At 33.3% G+C, this 24,308-nt stretch overlaps 1 protein-coding gene across 2 annotated transcripts in view; it reads right to left on the bottom strand.

Annotated features, from left to right (window-relative positions):
• The window catches only part of RIMS1 (regulating synaptic membrane exocytosis 1), a 477,312-nt gene that overhangs the window by 250,415 nt on the left and 202,589 nt on the right, over positions 1 to 24,308 (bottom strand). For both annotated transcript variants that reach the window (XM_039248922.1, XM_039248923.1), the window contains exon 4: positions 22,478 to 22,489. In XM_039248922.1, the coding sequence (XP_039104853.1) occupies positions 22,478 to 22,489 (12 nt within the window). The remainder of the gene's footprint in view (positions 1 to 22,477; positions 22,490 to 24,308) is intronic.

Below are 24,308 nucleotides of genomic sequence, written 5' to 3'. Positions count from 1 at the left end.
GCACCTTGAAATCCAGCTTTTTAAAGAGCTATGAAAAACCTAAGAGCACACTAGGATCTCTTATGAGTTAGTAGCATGGGTTTAATTGTTCGGATGTGGTCAAATTATTTATGAAATTTCACTTATCTTTTGCCTAGTTCCTGGTTTTTATGTTTTTCAGAACAGCAAAGTTGATAGAGGGCTGAATTTGGATAAGTGAGGTGTTCCTTTTTATTACTAAACCACATTTCACGTTTAGGATATACTATGATAGTATATAACAATGCTTTTATTGTAGCTTGAATCAGTGCTACTCAAAGTATGGTCTGTGGCTAGACATCACCTGAGGAATTCTAGAAATGCAGATTTCTAGGCCACATCCCATATCTACTGAATCAAAATTTCTAGGGGAGGAGCCCAGAAATCTGCATTTAAATTAGCCCTTCACAAGATTTGTTTGCATTAGTCTGGGTTTTTTAATGCTCACATTTTTCATAAAGTGAGGCATGGAACAAGTCAAGATGACTAACTGCACCATGACTCAGTTTCCTCATCTGTCAGATGAAAATAATAAGGTTGTATATATAGATGTATAATACACACACACACACATACACACACACACACACCTGAGAGCACTGCAATAACATTATGTACCTAATAAACATTAACCGAAAAATGTGGGCCTCCACAACTAGTAATATTTTCAAATAATATGCCTGCAAATTAACTCTCATTATGATATTGTTGCTGTCACTAAAACTAATTTTGTCACATTTAGGCCCTCATACTCCTATTTTATCTTTTGGGATGAACTGAGCCACTTTTCATTCTGCTCAGTATAGGAGGATTCTAACTCCCTTGATTTATAAGTAGGAAGATTGATGAACTTCTTATTGCAGTTTACAATTTGTATTATCAACAGATGTAGGGGATAGGTCTCTCTCCACCAAAAGAGTGCAAACGAGTCAAAAAGATATATTAAGAACACCGTAGGTAATTAATCAGTGCCTAAGAAACCAAACCGATCAATTCCTATTTCCCTCTAGGAACACCCTTTCATTTTTAACTATATGCTATCTGAACTGTCAAATTTCTTTGAAATAACAGTGTGGAAATTTTCATATTTTATGAAGTACCTCAAAGTTATTTTTTAATATTTTGCCAATTTTCTTGTTTTGAAAATAAATGTCTGGTCCTTTTTTAATCTAATATCATGGGCCAATAAATATTCTTTTTCAGTGCCCTGGTAAATTTTACTCAAGATGTATCAAAATTTTATCCCTTTGACCTTTCATACAGCTTCCCAAATGAACTATGGGACAGAATTTTGCCACTGTAAGACAGATGATATCAGATATGTGTTCCAAAATATGTTTCTAAAAATGTGTTATTTGTGAAAGAATAAATAATAAGATAATAAAAGGACTAAGATAAAAAAATGTACAGTAACAGAATCATGTTGATGCTGCTGTAAGAGAATTTGGTGGATCAAACTGTACAATATCCCCAAAACAGATGTCTCTAAGAAGATTGTCCATCATTATGACCTAGTTCCATAATCAGGCTCTACCTTGATATTTTACTTAAAAAATGGATGTGGAATATACACAATTTATGCTTAACTGCTGCAGTAGCATTGATAAAATATTGACCTAAAAATAATCAAACCTCACTGCAAAGGAATGAAAATATGAATAAAGTAAAATACACTCTTCTCTGGAAAATGAAGCTAGTGTACACAATAATAAATTCTGAAAAAAAGTAGCTGGGAATGGCTTACAACACATGAAGGTAAATGTCATTCAAGCACATTAAATAATAAGGTTTCTGAAATAATCACCTAGCCAGAGAGTTTGGGCTGACACAAATAATTGGTATATGTAGAGGAAAAAATAATTTTAAATTCAAAAGAGCCAGCAAGACAATAAAGAAAAAAAATAAATTGTTTTTCCCGAATAACTTAAACATCTGTAGAAATTCCTAATAACTAAACTCCATGATTGAAATAGCTTTTTAATTCTTTCCAATTATTTTGCAAGACTCAAAGTGTCCTCATCCTAAAGTCATGTGGGTAGAAAACTTGTAAATGAAGAATTGTTAAAAAAAAAAAAAAGTTGCATATTACAACATTTGAAAAGGAATACTAAGCAATAATCTAGTTTTATAACATGAACATCCAGACCATGTTTTGCTTATTGTAATTCATGAATGCTCTTGAGATTACATGGGTAGGCAGCCATAAAATAATGGTTTGATGCAGTTACCATTTTATGACAGGTATCATAAGCAGAGATGAACTCTCCATTTTTAGCAGTTTGCAAGCAGTTAAAGAAATATAATCAGGGGGGAAAAAAACCAAACAGGGCCCAACTGCATTAAATGAGCAGTAATCATGAATGGTTACCCAGCTCTTTCTGTTCTACTTAACACCCAAATCTTAGCAAAAAGCAATGAATAAAATAGACTTCTACTTATATAGTTTCCAAGAGAAGTTTTTTCCTCTTTTTAGTGACTGAATAGCTCTCAGCAGTAGGTGAGTGAAATGATATTATTTCCATTTTATAAGTAAAAAACTAAGTCAAGAGAAGCAGTGATTTTTTTTTCCTGGTCATAGGGCTGAAAATAGGGGAAGATTATCTAATTTGCACTGTATCACTGTTACCAACACCCCAAACATGGCCATTTCTTATACCCAGTGAAAGGCTCTGCTCTATTACAAATTGAATTCATAAGCTATTTGTAAACACAGATTCACATGCTACTGAGGTAGTTATGGACTACTGTGATACTTCACAGATAATTTAAGCAAAAGATCAATAGAATGGTTCTTTAACCACATGTGAAAATACCACTAGTAGGTTTAACTTAACAAAGATTATTTTAGAGCAAGAAGGGTAAAGATTCTAACCTTCCTAGAGCCTAAGGGAGATGAACAGAGAATAATGAAAACAACTCTGGAGAAATTTCAAACATGGAGGAAATACCTAAATTTTTCCAATGGCACTAATAAAATGGGAGCAATTATGCTATAGTACAGACTGTAATGAGTTAATTTAATGTCATAAATCAGGAATTATCACATGCCATATGGGAATATTAAAGAAAGAACATTGGATTCAAAAGGAAATTCAGACCTAAATAATGTATATGGTACTAAGGCTACAGAAAAAAAATATTTATACACACATATAGAAATCTTGCAATTAATATAGTCTGATCCAGTTCAGTTAACTTCAAAAACTAATTAATGAGTAAAAATAATGATAGTGGTATTTTGGAAAAGTAATTAAGATATTAACCTGTGTTTTTTGTCCCCAGATTTCAAAGCCATATTCAGATCAGGCTAACTATTCTCTATTTTCTTGTCTAAGGGATTTTTTTTTTTTTTTTTGTAAAATAAATTAGCACATTGTGGATTTTTTGAGAGGAATTTCCAGTCTGGAAGAGGCTGGAGGTTGGCAGTCCTGAAAATCACAGAGATTCCTGCATGGCCTGGTAATGCCCTGGGCAAGTAGCAAAAACTTTAAGAGGATGGCTGTGTGTAGATGTAAGGAGACTGTGTAAGGGCAAATATAAATTTAAAAAAAAATTAAAAGAGACTTCATTCTCCTTGTTCAAAGTTAGGAAAGAGGATGTTTACTTTAGAAAAATTTTAAGTTCCTAATCTGTCTTTTTAAAATATGTGTTTTATTTAATGTTTATTTATTATTTTGAAAGAGAGGAAAAGAGCATGCAGGAGCGTGAAGGGGGAGGGGAACAGAGAGAGAAAGAGAGAGAGAGAGAGAGAGAGAGAGAGAGAGAGAATCCAAACCAGGCTCTATGCTGACAGTGCAGAGCCCCATGTGGGGCTAGATCTCAAGGACCCCGAGATCATGACCTGAGACAAAACCAAGAGTCAGATGCTTAACCAACTGAGCCACCCAGATGCCCCTGAAGTGTATATGTTTTTAAAAGCTAAATAACCTTTTGCCAGCCTTAAGACCCAGAAATGTCTTTTCCAAGGACCTGGAGCCATTTCTTTGAAATGCAATTATTAAGGAAGACAGTATCCCTCTCTGAGTTTCTGCAGGATGTTAGGAGGCTAATTTCTTCTGGACTGTGTCCAAATTGCACTACATCTTGTCATAAAAATATAAGAAGTTTATTTTACCTTTGGATAAAGCCAATTAGCTGATATAGGTGGTCATCCTATTTATCAGATAAATTTAGGATAAACTATATATGATGAATGATGTAATCACATCCTCTTGAGGAGTGGTTACTATTTATCTTGAGGATGCATATGCAGTAGGTTTTATCTGCTTGTTTATATAAAGAGGTGAGATTTCTGACTTTGCAATCTCTTAGTGTATTGCCTGTAGTGTGCCTCATATTCTAGTTTAATGCTTACTCAATAATAAAACTGTTTTATTTCTCTTCTACCTTTGTAGAGAGGTTTCTCTGGATAGAAAGAAAATTTTGCTTTTATTTTGTTTCTCCAAATGCTGGACCAGAAGCACATAGCCTCTGCCTCATTAAGACTGCCATGCTGGCCGGAGCCTTTACAATGCTTGGATACTATATATATAAGTCATACCTCTGAGGGTTGGGGAGGTACAGGGTTAGAAGAATAAAGCTTCAGTGATGATAGAAAGTGAATTTCCCATTGGCCTCATAGGATGAAATCTCACAAGCAGAATTAAGTTAATGCAAGTAAATTAAGATAATCCAAGTGACTTTATATACTCACTACACAGCTAATACTACTAAAATCTGGAATATAGAACACAGTTCAGCATGTGACACACTACACACAAATTAAGAAAGAAAGCCTTCACAGCACGTACCCACATTAGCCTACAGCACGAGAGAATGCAGATTACAGTAGGGGAGTGATATTGAAGCTCATAAATTAAAAACAGCCTGAATTTTTGTTGATGCTAACAATAGGCAAATATAAAGAATTAACATCGATAAGCACCAAAATATATGGAGAGAGTATTTCTGGTAATGGGGCATTATACATTGGGATGGGTTTTCCCTCTCTGATGAAAGGGAAATAAGAAGACATAAGTACAGAGAAGCTTTGAGAAGGAATTTTGGATCTTCATTCTCAAAATTATGCAAGGTAGAAAAGCAATACTGAATCATGTTTTTAACAAATAATCAGAATTCTAATTTAGTGACACGTTATATATAAACGAAACTTGGTAGTCAAAGAAAATAAGGAAATCTAAGTATTTATATATACTTTTAATACTTTTCCACTAATAAAAAGCAACTCTCTCCCATTTAAAAGAGAAAAGGAAGAAGAAAATTTAGCATTTATCATTTTATCACACTCTATTAACTATTAAAAGATGATACTTTCTAATGGCAAATAAGAACTTCTTATCTTTTTAAAGTTGTAATATTGACAAAATTTATTAATTCTTTATGAAATTTTAATAACTTAGGAACAAAAACCAAGGATATGCATAATAAGTATATTATCAAGAAAGTAAGTTCATTTTATTTTATGATAAAATATAGATACCTTACTTATTATAATAAAAAGTTAATATATGTTGCAGTTGGATACTGAGAGTTATGATTTATCAATGCTAATCATATATTTAGTTTTCAAATTTACACATCAAGGTTCTTGTGATAATTTCTATTATTAATAAAAAGGGACTCCAGTTAGATGACATATTCAAGAATCTATAATTTAATAAAAATAATCACAGATACAAATATGCACACATACATACATACATATACATTCTTTTGATAGTTAATATAATGCATTATATATTAGAAAATTACTTATTTGTATATTAAGTATCAATGTTATACATTGTTATATATATGCATAATATATAGTTTATTAGTGTTTATTATATGCCAGATAGTTTGCTAAAGCTTTGACATATCTTTGACATATCTTATTTAATGTTTTATGAGCCAGTGAAAAATGTATTCTCTCTGATACACACACTTTTAGTAAGTAAGAGGCACAGTGGATAAAATTAATAATGCAATGAGACAAATTGCTCCTTTTGTTCCATTCAGGGGTCAGCAGCCTACAGCCTGTGGGCCAAATCCTTCCTGCCATCTCTTTTTGAATAGCCCAGGAGCTAAGAACAATGATGATGATCATTAAAATAATTAGTGTAATAATAATAATAGCAATAATAAGAGATCTTAAGGACCACAAAGTCAAAAATACTTGCTATCTGGCCCTTTACAGAAAAGGTTTGCTGATCCTGTAGAATAGAGAAATTCTGAAAGTTGAAAATTATCTATATATTTTTGCTTTTTCTATTCCTACTTTAACACTTTCTTGCGGCACAACTGAGATGACCATGGAGGCCATGTAAACTAGATGTGGTATGTGCATCACCAAAGCTCAGGGTTAGAAGCATAAGGGCCCAAATGAAGTAGTAGAGGTGGCAGGTGGTAGCCAGTGCTGGGTAAAACATCTTCTGTACATCCTGATGGCCCCTCCCGGAGGCTGCTATGAAGACTGAGGGAATAACCCAACAGAGCGCATGTCCAGGGGTGCCCAGAGCCAGTGGGTGGTGACATTAGTGATCCATGCAGGCACAGAGCCAAGAGGCAGTGGGTGGGACAATGGAGGGGCAGGGAGGGTACAGGCTCTGAGCCTAGACAGGAGTGTCATTAACCCTGGCTCGAGTCTCCCTCTCTGGGCCCCAGTTTCTCATCTGTAAGTGAGGTAGGGGGAAAGGGAGGCCCACCTTATAGGGCTGTGGGGCACACCAGTGACAAGACAGCAGAGAACCAAAGCTCAGAGCACATGTCCATGTGACCATGTGTGTTAGGACCTGCTCTAGTTCAGACTGTCTTGGTGGTCGTCTCAGCAATGCCACAAGAAATTATGTTAGGTATGAATAGGAAAAGATGTGCATAATCCCTAAGCAAAAATATATAGAAATTATATATTTATATTTTCTCATTAATGACTACCAGTGCTAGTCATATTCTCTAGTTCTAAAATATGTTTAAACATGACATTTGCATTTGTTTCATAATTTAGAATTAAATATCTCAAAGATTCTATTTTTAAGGCTTTCTGCGAATGCAGATAAAAAATTGGGTTCAAAAGAAAGTATCTTAATATAAGCAACTAAGGATGTGAATGATATATTCCAGCTGCAGCAGTCGGAGGTTATTTGCACTGTATACTATAAATTACATGACATTAATCCCACAGTTGAATATGGAATAGGAGATTAGATATTTGCTACAGTAAATAGAAGAATTAACTGTGCAGTTTTAGCCATCTGAAATAAAATTAAAAAGAAATAACATCTGCAAAAAGCATTAGAAAATCATAAAAACTGCAGTAACAGTATGGAACAATAGTGTCTTATCCTGTAATATTCTGCTTTTTAATTTTCTAATACGTTAACAAAAAATCTAAGTGGGGAAAACACTTTCCTACAGAGCACTGACAAGGCTAAATAAAGACAAGTCCAAATGTTGGTAACAAATACCATCACTTTGTAAATCTAACTTGGTATTGTGTATTTCAACTGGCTAATAAAAAAGATGGCAAAAATACAATGCATTATGTATTTGGGTCACATATTTCCAAAAATAAGCCTTCTAATAAAAGAGTGAATTAAAGGAACAGATGAAATCAGTCTCTATTAATATCATATTTGTCTATAACGTGTTATCTATTTTATTTATGACTAGGAAATCTCAGTGCCTGTACATATTTGGCTTTCAGCCAAATTCATATGTCTACCAAAGATACAAACTTAAGTAAATTAATTCATTTCACTTAATAATAAAGAACTAACCAAGAAGCATATGATGAAGACGTATTCATTAAATGGAAACTAGATTGTCTGCAAATCTTAAGTAAATGTTCCAAAACACTAAAATCTATCTGATACCATCCTTCATGCACACACCATTGACTCCTGAATTAGGTTCAGATTTGCATTTGGCTGACTGGAAAAAGCTTGTAGGGTGCCACCTTTGATTCTTCTCCACTCAAGTATTTCCAGAGTCTTGTGTAAGAAAGAACAGGACTAAATACCCTACCATACTATTAATCTGAACAGAGTGGAGAAGGAAAAGCTAGAGATCATTGTTTTAATAGGAAAGTGCCCTACCATAACTAAGTTGAGTTCTAATAATTTTGTTTTAGGAAAGAAATACGCTAAAATGTGAAATTATACTTTAGAGTTTCAAACTTTGGAATTTCAAAAAAACGCTTTATTGAAAAAGAAAAGGTAACAGAGAAGTGTCATTCACTCATTCATTCAAAGTTCATAGTATACTATTTGCAGCATTGTGGTGACTGCTCAGCAAAACACCAAGAAACTTGAAATATGGTCCATATCATCCAGGCAATCAGAGCAAAGTGAAGGAATTAAACCATGTCCACAAAAAAAATATGAGACTTAATATTCCCTTTAAATTTTGTTAAACATTCAAGACTATTTATAACATGAGAATTTGACTTAGAAGAAATTAATCACATGATTTTATTTTAAATGCCACAAGATCTGATGCAGGTACTCTGGATTTTCAATACCTTGCCAACATTTTGATGTACAGAAAATGGCTAAACCTCTCTGGCCACACTTTTAATCTCTACATACAAAAATTCTGCCTATAATAATTAGCATAACTATCAGTGTGGATACAAGTCCATGAAATAATGCAGTTTGGAAATTATTTTGCATAACATTTATAAAGTGTTAAACTAATAAAAAATAAATTAGAAGGGATGCATGCGTGGCTCAGTCAGTTAAGTGTCTGACTTTGGCTCATGTCATGATCTCTCTGTTCCTGAGTTTGAACCCCACTTCTGTGCTGACAGCTCAGAGCCTAAAGCCCATTTGATTCTGTGTTTCCCTCTCTCTCTGCCCCTTCCCCACCCACACTTTTCTCTTTCTCTCTCAAAAATAAATAAACATTAAAAAATTAAAAAAATAAATTATATAATATACATCATATATATCACAAAGAATAAATCACATAAACTGATATATATTATATATCTAGATATACATATATGCTATATATCATATATATATATTACATATGATTATATTAGGATTCTCAAGAGAAATGGAACCAAGAGATAGATATCTGTAGATATATATTTATATATCTACAAACCTATAAATCATATTTTTTGAGCACCAATCTGTGCCAGTCATTGTTGTTGGCACTAGGAATACTGCAGAGAATAAAACAAAACCCCCTCCTCACAGAGCTCACAGTGAACAAACAAACAGATAGATACACATTTTGGGGGGGGGGGCAGGGAAAAGTACTCTGCAGAAAAAAAATAAAGATGACAAATGGGAAAGGATATTCTGTGGTAGAGGAAGAGCCCACCATTTTTAATGGGGTGATTTGAGAGGGCCTCTTTAAGATGGTAATATGTGAGCAAAAACCAAAACAGTTTAGGCATGAGGAATGGGATGAGAATTTCAGGAGAAGAAACAGTTGTACTAGGAGCTCTAGGCATGTTTTTGTTTAGTATGAACTAGGGACAAGTTGGTCCCAGGGTTGTGGGTTATTGTTAAGCTGAACTAGGGACAGCAGGAAGGTGCAAGTAGAAGACAATGGGCAGGTGGGAGAGTAATGGGAGATGATGAGTGTATGTGGGGTATAGATCACACAGAGTTTGGGTATCACTGCAAAGATTTTGGCTTTTACTGGTAATGAGATGGAAAGTCTTTGTAGGTTTTTGAGCAGAGATGTGACATGATCTGTTTCATACCTTAAAATAATCACTTTAGCTGAGTTTAGGCTTGGGGAGTAGAGTTTTGGAGAGCAGAGAGGCCATTTAGGAAACCAATGCAATAATTCAGACTAGATAGACGGTCTTGTACCAGGTCAGCAAAAGTGGAGGTAGTGCTAAGATGTTCATTCTATTTTGTTTGTTTGTTTTTTATTATTTTTATTTATTTCTAGGATAGAGAGAGACAGCGTGAACAGGGGAAGGTCAGAGAGAGAAGGAGATACAGACTCTGAAACAGGCTCCAGGCTCTGAGCTGGCAGTCAGCACAGAGCCCGACGTGGGGCTCGAACCCACGAACTGTGAGATCATGACCTAAGCGAAAGTCGGACGCTTAACCAACTAAGCCACCCAGGCGCCCCGGTTCATTCTATTTTGAAGAGAGAGCCAACAAGAATTCCTTATGGATTGGATGTAAGACATGACAAGAAAAAAAACAGAAGTCAGGAAAATTCCAAGGTTTTTGGTTTGTGGTACTTAAATAGTGAAGTTGCCTTTTACTTCAGTGAAGACTATAAAATAAGCTAGTTTGGAAGGTAAGACCAGAAGTTGGATTTCATACATGTTAAGTATGCATGCTTAATAAACATCTGCGAAGACACTGATTGCCAGGGTGAGATCTCCCTTATCTCCTATTCTCTAGGACAATTAGAACTCTGAACTTTTACAGATACTTGGGAGCTCAGAGGCATCTGCAGTGGCTGGAGACACGTATAATCAATAGAATACTTGGAGGAAAAGAAATCTTAATCCCTGAATGATATTGAGGATATTGCCAAAGAAAAAGGAGAACAGGAGTTCTAGAATCAGAGTGGTAGAAAGTGAGTGAGAAGAACCAAGGAACCTGTTCTGAATTCCCGGTTCCCATAGCATCATGCTTATTTTTCAGAAAGCTGACCAACTGGACTTCAAGAAAATGAAAACTTTCTTCTTTGTCTCAAACTAAAATTGAGAAAAAAGATGAATCTTAAATTTCAAAGATGAACCAATGAATGAAATTTTAATTTGAAAACAGTGGGATTTTCTGAGACCAAAGCAAGTGTTTCTCTAAGAAACAATCTTATTATATATAATATAACAAAAATTAGACAAAACTTATATGAAAAAACCTCCACAAATCATATTCTTTAAAGAAAATTTTTTTTTTAAATTTAGTTATTTGTGGAGAATAAATTTAAGAATTCTCTGAGCTTGCATCAACAAGGTTTAGGGAGGAAAACTGCCAAAGAGCAAAAGCGCCCAGGGTAGTACAAAGCATAGAGCAAAAACCACTTCCACAGGACTAAAGTGTCTGAGAACAGGTAGAGGCAGAAAGCCTCCGCTACAAGGTGTAAGCACCTAGAGCTAATTAGTGAGAAAAAAAAGCCTTGTTAACTCTGAGGTAGCATGCTTTATCTGTCTTAGCCCCTAGAAAAGTTAAGATAAGGGTACCTGGTGCCTGCAGTAAACGGCAGTCTGCTCAGAGCCCTGAGGTTTTGATTTATCTTGACCCTAGCCCCTAACACCACATATCTACAAAACCCTTTTTCTCTCACACACTCGAGTTAATGGTTACTGTTTTGTTGTTTCTTTATGCACATCTATCATGTATGTAAGCCTCCTGATCTTAATAAATACAGAGAAAGGACTCTTAATCAAGGCTCTTGTCTCCTCCCAGACATTATCCTCTCTCATATTCAATTCTGCATCTGCTCTCTTGCTGGACAAGAGAAAACTCCAGACTCAAAGTCTGCAACATTTAGTTTTGAGAGAGTGCAAGTCAGGAAAGGGCAGGGAGAGGGTCACAGAGGATCTGAAGTGGGGTCTGCACTGGCAGCAGTAAGCCTGATGTGTGGCTTGGACTCACAAACTGCAAGATCATGACCTGAGATTATATCAGTCACTCAACCTACTGTGCCACCAATGAACCCCACAAAATTCATATTATTAAGTAGTTTTGAGAAAACATTTCTTCCATGGAATCAGGACAATCTGATATCAGAAAATTTTACTTTCAGATGAATGAAAATTCACAAGGAAGCAAAATCATGTAAGAATAGCTCTGGGATTTTGAAAAATATTAAGTATGGTGAAGATGAGAAAATATAAAAGAAGATAAGTACAGGAAACTCAGCATACCTATAATAGAAAAGAGGGCAAAGCAGACAGGTGAGAAACAATCAAGGAATGATCAAGTCAACTTAATTAGCTGAAGAAAAGCAGGTGCCTTAAGATCAAAAACACACACACACAACTAGGCAACATCAATAAAGACATTGACAGTTAACTATGTCTGTATAATTTTTCCTTTTATTTTGATGATATGGTAACTTAAAGATATCCAAAACAGACTCATCAAAATCATGCTTCTTTTTAAAGATTAGTTTTGAGGTAGAAACATGAGATGTGCTCAGATAGGCCTATCTCAAAGATATTGTAGGCTTGGTTCCAGAGCACTATAATGAAGCAAATCAAATGAATAGTTTTGTTTCTTTCCTGGTGCATATAAAAGTTATGTTTAAAATATACTGTAGTCTATTAAGTGCATAATAGTGAAAATGGGTAAAAAAAGCAAGGACCTTAATTTAAAAAACACTTTATTGCTAAAAAAATGCTAACCATCATCTGAGTATTCAGTGAGCTCTAATCACTGATCACAGATCACCATAACAAATATGACAATAATTAAAAAGTTTGAAATATTGTGAGGATTACCAATTTGTGACGCAGACACACAGAGTAAGTAAATGTTGAAAAAAAATGGCGCTGATAGACTTGCTTGACACAGAGTTGCCACAAACCTTCAATTTGTAAAAAAATGCAATATCTGTGAAGTGCAGTAAAGTGAAAGCACAATAAAATGAGACATGCCTGTATACCTTCTTAACTTATTTTATACAATCACTACTATATTTTTTACACCTTGTTCTGCAATCCATCTTGATATTCCAACTTTTACTATTGACAAAATTGAATGTAAAGCATTGATAGGGGATAAAGAGCATCAACCCACAATAAAAGCAGAAGAGTCTTTAGTTCTTTAATCTTCAAGAAAGAGAGAACTCAAAGGAAAAAAAAAAAGAAAAGAATACAAGAAAAACATATCATCCTGGTAAACAGAAATAAAAAGTTGAATTAAGTGACAGTGTTGATAATGTTTCCTGAAATAGTTCAGTGGTGATGGATTACCCAAGAAGGTTGATTTAAAAACAACTGAACTGGGCTGACACCAAAAAATGCTAAGGGTGTTGTGGAATCTCTTATATAAACTACCCAGGATTAGGCCTTGTTATCTAGTGTTTAAGAAACACATGCCTGATAAACATTAGTTAGTTCTTAGGAATGATTTTCTGCAGCTACTAATATTAACATTCCATAGACATATAAAATGTCAGAGTTGAAGTTATAATCTTATTTAATCCACATTTTTCCAACAAACATGAATTGGGTACCTGGTATGTGTTAAGTAGTGTGCTCATCATTGAATATTCCAGGTAGTATTTATTCTTTCCACGACTGCAAGAAAGTCACTAATCAATAGAATATGTTGAATAAAGGTATGTAAAAGGTGTAGAAAGAGCTAACTGTAACTCTGTTTGAGACACTCATGGAGGGCTTCATGTGGGGGATGATATCTGAGTTGTTATTGGTATTAGGACAACTACTTTTTTCACCAGTTGATCAAGATTACTTTGGTACTGAAAGAAACTAAGCAAGGGTATGAAAGTATAAAAGAACAAGATATATGGAGGGAAGTTAATAGCATGGTTAATTTGTAAATTAATCCAAACTGCATTTGATGCATGGATATCCTCTACAAAACCCCCAAATGGTCCTCTAATATCTAAAAAGAATTTAGATATATCTAGCAACTATAAATTTTAAGAACCAAAATGTGTAGATTTGAGAAAAGATATTCTTATGAAACACAAACAAAATAATTGTAATGAGTAATAAGTTTTTAACCATGTCTAACAGTAAAGAATAATTACAACAACAAAGAAAACATCAAAGAATTTGAGTAAAGCAAGAAACATTTATGATCATCTATTCCAGCCACCAATCTGAGGCTTGACTTACTGCCCTTCCTGAAAGCCTTCTGGGATACTGTCCATTAAATGTACCTATTCCCTATGACTGTACTATTTGGTTTGACTTGCAGCAAAAAACACAACTGCACACTTTGTTCAAACACTGGCACTGTTGGTCTTCTGTGTTTTTATGTAGTTTAAAGACACAGATATTTTCACATTCCCAAAAGTAACTGAAGGGTCTAAAGGTGTAATATTTTCCCCACAGAAGGTGAATCTTTTATTTTTACCCATATAATTTGCTCAAACAGCAGTTTATTGGCCAATAAAAACAGATGATTGATTTTTATGAAAATTAAATCTTTTACAACACAGATGTTTACAAAGAAAATGCACAAAGTTATTTTTCTGTCATTTTAAAGCAATTCAAATGGAATTTTGAAAAAATATTTGTTGTTGAAGTTTATATGTGAAAAGAATCTATTGCACATACATACTATACAACAAAATAAATTAATCAATAGGTTTATTAAATTCCATAGTATATGAAAAAAAGGAGTTCTTAAAGGCTTAGGTGCCTAACTTCAAGTTAGAACATACTAGATTTTTAAGTACCTGCAAAACAACTCTACTTTTCTTTAAATTTTAGTTTTAGTTTTAGTTTCTTAAGTAGGTTCCATGCCCAGCAGCAAGCCCAAGGATTGACCTCATAATCCTGAGATCGCAATTTGAGCTGAGATCAACAGTCAGATGTTCAACTGAATGGATCACTCGGGTGCCCTTGAAAGTAACAACTTTAAGATATATTTTACAAAGTTTTAAAGATATATCCAAAATACTTCTAATACATAGGATATGAAAAATGGTCATGGTCTTGTGGTTTGTAAGTAAATGGGTACATGATAGTTGCAGCACTAAAGGGTTTGCGTAGTGATGTTGATAGAATTACCAGATGGTTGGGGCAGGGGGAAAAAAAAAGATTTACCAGATGGTTGTCATCATATATACAAGAAGGATGTTTTGGGGAATTACATCTTATTTAATATAACATTAAATAAAAATTATTATGCATTGACATACACAGTTAATTTGAATATATAAATAATAAGCTCACAGAAGTAACCTTTAGATTTAATCAAACAGAAACAGTCCATCTTGGTATCTATCACTATAAAAGTGCATCTTTTTTAAATGACTGAGAGTTAGTTTTGAAAAAAAAAATATATTGGGGTACCTGGGTGGCTCAGTCAGTTAAGCATTTGAGCCCTGTGTCAGGCTCTGAGCTGTCAGCACAGAGGCTGCTTCAGATTCTGTGTCTCCCTCTCTCTCTGCCCCTCCCCTGCTCACACTCTGTCTTGCTCTCTTCTAAAAATAAATAAACATTAAAAAGAAGAAAAAGTATATATATATATAAGGCTCCTCATGGGAGAAAATCTATGAATGGGAAAAACAAATAAATAAATTAGTGAATGGATAAGTGTTAAAATAGAACTATTAAGAATCTATTTGTGGGGCACCTGTGTGGCTCAGTCAGTTAAGTGTTAAGAAACCGACTTCGGCTCAGGTCATGATCTCACAGTTCGTGGGTTCAAGCCTCGCGCAGGGCTCTGTGCTGACAGCTAGCTCACAGCCTGGAGCCTGCTTCAGATTCTGTGTCTCCTTCTCTCTCTGACCCTCCCCTGCTCATACTGTCTCTCTCTCTCTCAGAAATAAATAAGACATTTTTTAAAAATCACAACTGTTTAAAAAGAAAAAGAATCTTTTTGAGGGGCACTTCTAAAATAGTGATGTAAGGAACTCTACAGGCTCCTTCTCTGGAAAAACAACTATAAATGGCAAAAAGTACTTTTAAAACACAGCCATTTGAAGTCCCTGAAAGTGGTTCAAAGGGCATACTGCAAATAGAGAAATGTTTATTTGAGGAAATCTACTAAATCTCCATAAGAACAGTGAGAGTCTGTGGCATTTGAGTTACAACTAACTCCTTTCCTAGTTCCCTTCTAGCTAAGAAGACTGAAGTTCTATTCTGGGTGGATGTAGCCAAGGACATGGGCTCCCCTATCCTCTGCACCGCAGTTCCCAGTCAAGGGCTATCGTATCTACGCTAGAAGTTGCACACTGCTGGGGAAATATGCTTAATTGAGATAGTACAGCCAACTCACTAAACATAGAAACAAACCAGCAAACAAACAATAAAAGGTCCCAGGAGTGGGGACAGGAATCACACACAGATTTGCTACAATGTTTTATCTGAAATGACCAGTAATCAACTATGAATTATTAGACATGCAAAAAATACAGTCATGTGTGACTCACTAACAGAAAGAAAAAAAAAAAGTAGGCAACAGAACCCTTCTTTGAGAAGGCCCAGAGGTTGAAAATATCAAAGACATTAAAGCAGCTATTATCAATATGTTCAAAGAACTAAAGGAATCATGTTCAAAGAATAAAGAGAGTTATAACAATGTCTCATCAAATACAGATTATATGTTAAGATATACAAATTATTAAAAACTAAAATGATTCTTGTGGTGCCTGGGTGGTTCAGTTGGTTAAGCATCCAAGTCTTAATTTTGGCTCAGGATATGATCTTGTGGTTTGTGAGACTGAGCCCCACATTAGGCTCTGCACTGACAGCATAGAGCCTACTTGGGATTCTCTCTCTCCCTCTCTCTATGTTTCTCCTTTGCTCTCTCTCACTCAAGATAAATAAATAAACTTAAAAAAAATAAAATGATTCTGGTGTTGAAAAGTACAATAATCAAGAGAAAAAAATTCATGATAGGGGCTCAACATTAGATTTAAGCTGGCAGAAAAAAGGATAAAAACGTCAAAGCAATAAGGGATGAAAACCTTCCCGAATTTGATGGAAAACATTAAACTACATCTACACACTCAATGAACCCAACTAAGAAGAACACAAACAGGCCCATAACCAGACACATAAACATGATAATAAGTGTCAAACACTGGGAAAGATAAATTCTTGAAAATAGCAAGAGAAAATGGACTGGTCATGTACAAGAGACACTTAATAAAATTAACACCTGACTTCAAATTAAAAACAATGGAGGTTTGAGGCAGTGAGATGATTTATTTGAAGTGCTGAAAGAAGTAAAAGAAGCTGTCAACCAAGAATCTTATATCCAGCAAAACTAACTTTAAAGAAATAAAGGTGAAGTAAAGGCATTCCTAGATAAACAAAAGCTACTTATACAGGTAATTAGAAAAGTATTATTTTATTTTTCTTCTTTATCTTAGATGATTTTAAAAAGAGCATAAAGCAATATTAACATATTAGTATTGTTAAACTTATAACATATGGAAATCAAATATACTTGGCAATATCAGAACAAAGGAAGTGGGTGAAAGCAATGTTGCACTGGAGTAAGGAAAGAACACCAGATGGTAACTTGAATCCACAGGAAGAAATGAAGAAAATCAAACATAGTAAATAAGAATATTATATAACAAATCGTATAAATATATACTTGCTCTTATTTTTTCTCTCAGCTTTATTAAAATACATAAAATTATATAAAGTAATAAATTACAAAATGTTAAAAATTACATTTTAACATATATAGACATAAAATTTATTTAAATAATAGTACAAAAAGGAGTAAGGGGGAATAGACCTATACAGAATTAATATTTATATCTTTTATTCTAACTAAGTTAATGTGAAAGTAGATTCCTGTAAGTTAAGATGTATATTGGAAACCCTAGACCCATGAAGAAAATAACTCAGAAAGTGTATTGAAAAAAATCACTGAAATATTAAAATATGACTAGAAAATACTCATTTAATGTAGAAGAACGCAGTAAAGGATTGGAGGAACAAAAAATGAAAATAAAAGACAAATACAACCATATTAATATTATTAAATATGAATGAACTAAACATCCAATCACAAAGGCAGAGATTGTCAAGTTATCTTTAAAATAAGAATAAATAAGTAAGTAAATAACAAGACCTATGTATATGTTGTTAATATAAGACACATGTTAGATTCGAAGATAAAAGTAGGTAAAATTAAAAGGATATAAAGGGATATACTATGTAAACAGCTGCCATAATAGAGCCAGAGTGACTTTAGTAATAACAGACAAAACAGGCTCTGTTTGTGACTAATAATACACTTCCCACTGGTGGTCACAATAATAGGGAATCTATCTACTAATGAAATCTGTTGGATGGCAGACATCAGGAATATATTGAATGCTGGGTGGCAGATGAAAGAAAATATGGTTGTTACTTAGTCTTTACGTGTATCTGATTGCATGCTACTAAAAGCTCACTTCCCTCAAGAAAATATCTCATACACAGAGAAAGAAGAACAGTCCTTTCATTCTGGGCTTCAGTTTGTGTGTTAACTTTGGACCTATGGCTGAGTGGTAAATCTGCTGAAGCTGGTAGTTCCTCCTGCATATTTAAAAAAAATAGTCTTTTCAACTGGCAATAAAAAATCTCTTACTTGTGTGTACCCTAGGGATAGCTAGTCTAGACAGACAGATATTAGATTCTAAGTTATCTTAAATTCAACAGAGCTCCTGTTCTGATTCATATATATTAATAAATACTTACATAATTCTAACAGAAAGGATATAAAGAATCCCTAGAGAATGAAGAAACTGAACTTTTAATACTTCGAATATGCTAGCCTTTTAAGAAAAAAACTTTCTCGAGAAATTGCTAACATAGAAGCATTTTTATGTAAGAATCTAAATCCACACAATCAAAATGAATCCTAGGAGATATCAAACCAGTTTAGTAATTTTGACTTAAAAATCGTTTCATAAAAAGCATGATGAGATACTATATCACTTGACATGCAACAAGAATGGCTTAAAAATACAGACAATAATAAGTATTGATAGGTGTGAAAAAATTGGAATGCTTAAAACCTGCTGTGTAGCTGTTCGGGAAAACAGTTTGTCAATTCCACAAAATCTTAATCATAGGGCAATTAAATGACTCAGTAAATCAACTTCTAGATATATAAACAAGAGGTCTGACAACTTATGTTTACAAAAACCAGGGAGTTCATCCATAGTTTAGTCTTCAGCTTTGTGAAAGCTGTTTTTACCATAGCCCTTTTCCTTATACTATAGGAGGCTAATTTTTCTATACTCTAGTGGAACTCTCTTTGTCTTACTATGCATCTGTATTTAACATTGATTTGTGAAATGGTAATTTCCCGAAAGAAGTTTTATTAGTGCATTAAATATTTTGGGGTAGAGAAAAACCAAGATTACAAGCTTCCTAATGATTATTGAATATTGAGAAACATTCCCAGAATAGTAATGCTAAGTGCAAGAGATTAAGATTCCATGCCCTTGAAAAAGAGTGTAGTAAATTCCTAAAACAAATTTGAAATAAAAAATTTACCACTTTCTGAATTATCTAACACAATAGTTTTTAAAACGTGATGTGTGACTCCCCTGTAGGATACACACAGAAAAATAAGAAATGCCTTGAGAAATCCAATCAACTAAATTGCTTAATAAAAGTTCTCCCCTTGGTGCATCTTAACAGTTCCTTATTGATATGTTTGTCCATATTTTATGTTTTTAATCTAGGCTTATATTATCTTTCTGGGAAGAAACTCTAAGAGAATATTCTTGCAGAAAAAGCCATCATCAAATTATCTAAAAAATAAATAAAAACAAAAATATAAAAGGAAAAAAAAGAAAGACCAAGAACAGGAAAGTGAGTCTAGGCACACTCTAACAGTCCTTTTTTCAAAAGAGCAAAGGTTGAAAATTATGATCAGATGCTTCATCATGCCATGGACTAAATATGGAAAACTCTTAAGAGATTTCTTGTAATAAAAATAAACACTGAAAACAATCATGCAAATCATTTTTTAATGCAGTTGATTTTACTAACTTGCTTGTTTTTATCTAACCCTAGTAAGAGAAGAAAACCAAAATCATCATTTTGGTATTTAACAGCAGAATCTGAGAGGGCAAAGTTCTTTGTACCATTAAGAATCAATTATCCCACAGGCAACACTTTATGATAAAACCAGTTCCAAACACAGTCAGTACTGCCCTATTCTATCCAACCCCTACATTTTATGAACCTTTTCTACAAAAACATACTTCCTCCATGAACATATCTTTTAGCGTGATTTCTAAAAACAACCACTAATGAAAGCTGTGAGGAGCCTGTTTAAAAAATCGCGATTCTGTAAACATAGTACCTCAGTTATTATCTTGATATAAAAGAGTATTTTTTCACACATGATGCTTATAAGGTATATGCGGCCTTCACATTTGGAAAGAATGAGTAAATATATAGTGGGTGTCTGTTTTTCAGGGTATTGCTGACATCTTAACTTATAAAATCTGACACATTTTGTGAAAATAAAGATTAGAAGTGTAGCAAGTTCATTTTTTAGTTGCTATATTTGTAAACCAATCCATTCATCCACTAAAAAAGAAATACTGATGAAAATTTACGGGAAACCCCAAAGGAATTGAACTTGAAGGATTCAAGGAAGCTGACTTATCAACAGCAAGTGTTAATGTTACCAAAGGAGTTACCTAAATTCCATACTCTAGCACCAAAAAGAGAGTAAGATGAAAGTCAAAAGTAACTTAAACAGACTGTGGAGAATTTTGTACTATCCCTATTTATTTAGGTATGGAAGAGGTCGTCATTCAGTGAAATGAATAACCATAATCTTACCTATGAGAGTATACACTTATATCAAATACTCTCTTATTATAAGCTATTACATGTGTCAATTGCAAAGTGATTTTTTTTATGACAGCCATAAGCAACTACATGATCTTTCAAGTTATTATTAGAGGTGATTTAAGCTAAGAGTGAAATTTTAAAATAAAATACTTCCAGCCTGCAAAAAAATACTCAGTAATACTTTTTGCCAGACTTAATAAGAGGAATATTTGTATGTTAGCTATCCTTAGGTCATATCATACACATTAGTATTTTAGTCATATTTATTCACCAATATAACAGACAAATTAGAATTCATTATTATTATATTCATCAAGATGTAGATTACATTTAGGAAAGTTTTATTCACTCTTATCCCTCTTCCCTTCTCATTCATACCAACACATACACACATACACACCTATAAATTATAATTTCTTTACCAAAAATAAAGAGCTCAGAGAAACAGGGAAAGAACCAACAATCAAGGGCTTTAATATTCAGTTATTCTCTTTAATACAACTAAAACAAATTCTGGCTTCAGTTTCCCTAAACTAAAAAGGCAAGTCTCTGAATAACCTCAATAGGTTAAAAAGGTTTTTAAATGAAATTATGACAAAGTACTTAAAAATAAATGGTATATGTATGCATTCTAATTAAAATAAAGAAAATAACTGAAAATGATTGTATTTTATAGGTCTTTCCACTCCATTTCTAGCCTGAAAACCACAAAATCCACCTGAATTCTCATTACAGAGACAGGGAATCACAAAAAGCACAAACAACCTACCATTACGGGAAGTATTGCCAAAGGGACAATGGGTCTGCCCAGCCCTACAGGAGTGGCTAAAGTCTTATCATCAGGTCTATTAACAACAGCATTATTATTTACTTAAATTTTTATTCTTTAAAGGAATTTAAAATTATCTACATTTCAAATGCAGACTCCCTCAAAATAATATTCATATACCAAAGTTGTGATATTGTAGTTATATGTATTTTTCTAAAATAGTACATTATTGCATTAAAATAAGAACCCCTAAGATGATCTCACATGCCATGAATGGTACAGGAAAACACATTTAGTGCAAACAAACTAAACTATATAATTTTCAACCTAATTTCTTTCTCACAAACAAAAAAACCTGATGAACATATATTAGCATCAAGATTAAAAACACAGATTAATGTTCACTTTAATGTCTTGCTACTTTTGCACTGCAGTACATCATTTAAACTTTAAAACAGTTGAACAAAGGCAGCTGAGTTGATATATTGAACCCAAAACACGTATTGCCTCAGTCTCATGTTGAGAAATTACTGAGCTTTGGGAAATTGTAATTTATACCACATGAAATTATATAATTTGTATACAAAAGACAGGTTGACTACTTGGATTCTATCTTCCTAAGCCCAGCCTCTGTGGTTTCTATATCTGATAAGAATGAAGAATGACCCTTCACCACTCTAGGGAATTGATTTCTATGCATGAGAGAGAAAAAAAAAAGGGGGGGGGGCAAAATGTGGTTCAATATGGCAATTCTGCTACCTGTGTTCTACAGAAAAGTCATTTAATTTTGAGCTTTTTATTTGATTTGATTCAGTCTTGCTGCTAACTCAGTACATTCAATTCCTTCTGCAATAAAATTTTAGATCACCTGTCTATGCATCTACCGAGTGCTGAGAAAGGTACAACCCATTGGGATTTATTGTTTCATTGCAGTTTATTGTTTATTGCAGATGGAATCATCATCAAAACTCAGAAAGCTAAGAGGACAAACTGGTTCATAATGATTTAAATTCTATTCTAAATACCACTGTTTCCATGAATTTTAACTATTTGGACTTTACCTATTAATAATAAAACTCTGTAATGCCCCTAGATTTGCATTTTATTTTTTTTTCCCATGAGAACTGGGAATGATCTTTTCCTAGCATATAATTTCTTTGTGAAAGTAGAGTGACTGACATCACTAGGTAAAACATTCGCTTAATAAAATTCACAACATTATAACAAATGATAGAAAAGAAAGCATGGATTCTAACCACTTTGTCCTCCTTTGGGAAAGCATCCAAGGAAGCAGAATAAAAAGAGAGGAGAAAGAAGAAAAGAAAAACAAAAATAAGGCATATATTAATATATAGATTTTAAGAAAACAATTATGTATTATTTTTAAAGTGTTCAAACACAAGTATTTATAAGCATAGCAAATGTTTACTCTTCCCCCAAATACTCATTGTTCAAGCTTTCATTGAAAATACATGTATACTAATTCTACTATAGTGGATATGAAAATTGGGCACTATAATTTCCAAGGGTTTTAGAACTTAGATGATAACATCTATATTTAAAACATTTTTTTAGAAAGAGATTTTAATTCACGATTATATTTAGTCTTCCTATTACCAAAAACACATTTTATTAAAATGCATAAAATTATATGACTAATTTTATCAAATTACTGTTAAAATATTTATAGTTACAATTTGGGAAAATCTAAGACTAGGAATATTTGTAAGGAATAAAAATGAGAAAAAAGATATTAACTATTGTAGCCATAAATTATTCCACAAGCAATATTTATGTGTAATATATACACTTCAACACTTATAATGTTATAGGAAAAAAACAACACAATATATTCACACAATATTTTTGTCTCGTGCCTTAAACTGATGCCTTCCTTTATTTTGTTCTTCTGAATATTTTGTCCAAATTGGATGGGCTTAGTAGAGACAGATAAGACTACATTAGGTTTGGGTGTCTCCAAAGCAGAGATACCTCTTAGCTCAGTTTCCTTTAAACATGAGATTAATCCAGGTAATTTTAATATTTCAATGGTTAACTATATTGTTATCAGTTTTCCTCAAACCTTCGATGGGAAGTTAAAACCATTCAACAGCAATGGGTGCTCAGTCAGCATTTCTACCCTGCTGATTTGCACACTACTACATACTGCCAGCACTTTTCACCAAATGGTTTGTTAAATATTTTGTTTGTTTGTTAAATATTTTGAATATCATTCCCAGGTCTCATCTGTGAGAGTTCATTCCAAAAGGGTGTGTTTAAGAACACTAAAGAAGACAAAGTTAACAAACAGTTCTTGTATACCTTTTTATGTGCCAGATACTATTTTAATCCAAGGTTGTTTTAAAAAGGCCTTGATGTAACATATGATAATTAACTAAAGAACCTTCAGGAGGAAAAGAGGAAAACTTTTGTGGTCATCAGAATGGCACCTAAAGAAAACTTGAATATATATCATAAAGACCTAGATTTTAATTTAATTATCATAATAATCATATACAGTAATTATTACTATTCACTTTCATAGATAAGAAGATGTTCAGGAAAGTCAATTATTTTCCCAAGGCCACAAAGATAACAGTGGGCTCACCTCAAAATATTTCATTTTTACTGAATATCTTAATTCCACTAGAAGGGATATTTAGAATACCCTACTTGCAATTCAAATACACTACCAATGAACGCAATGCTGATAGGGAGATTGATTTTAATTTTAGCCATGCTTTTCTCAATTAGGAAAATATCAAGAGTGCATAAAGCATCCATATTATTTTTAAATATAACTTTGTACTATGTTACACTGCATATTGGTAACATATGAAATTACTTTAGAGAAACACTGGGAATTCTTTACGTATATGATAATCTTAACCGTTCTATATTACACTGCAGACCTATAGCAAAGAAAACTCACCCAGACATCTCAACAAATAATTCTACCATATTAAGACAGGGAATATAATAAAGTACATTAAAATGTATTCTAAACTATTAGAATTTATCTAGTACCTCATAAATAATCATATTTAGTTCTCTTAAATGAGCATCCCAGTGCCTCAAAAATTGTAT

Source organism: Hyaena hyaena, unplaced genomic scaffold, assembly GCF_003009895.1.
Source record: "Hyaena hyaena isolate Hyena2069 unplaced genomic scaffold, ASM300989v1 scaffold_322, whole genome shotgun sequence".
Lineage (NCBI taxonomy): Eukaryota > Metazoa > Chordata > Mammalia > Carnivora > Hyaenidae > Hyaena > Hyaena hyaena.
Note: the sequence above shows the minus strand (reverse complement) of the source record. Positions and strands in the feature narration are given on the sequence as shown.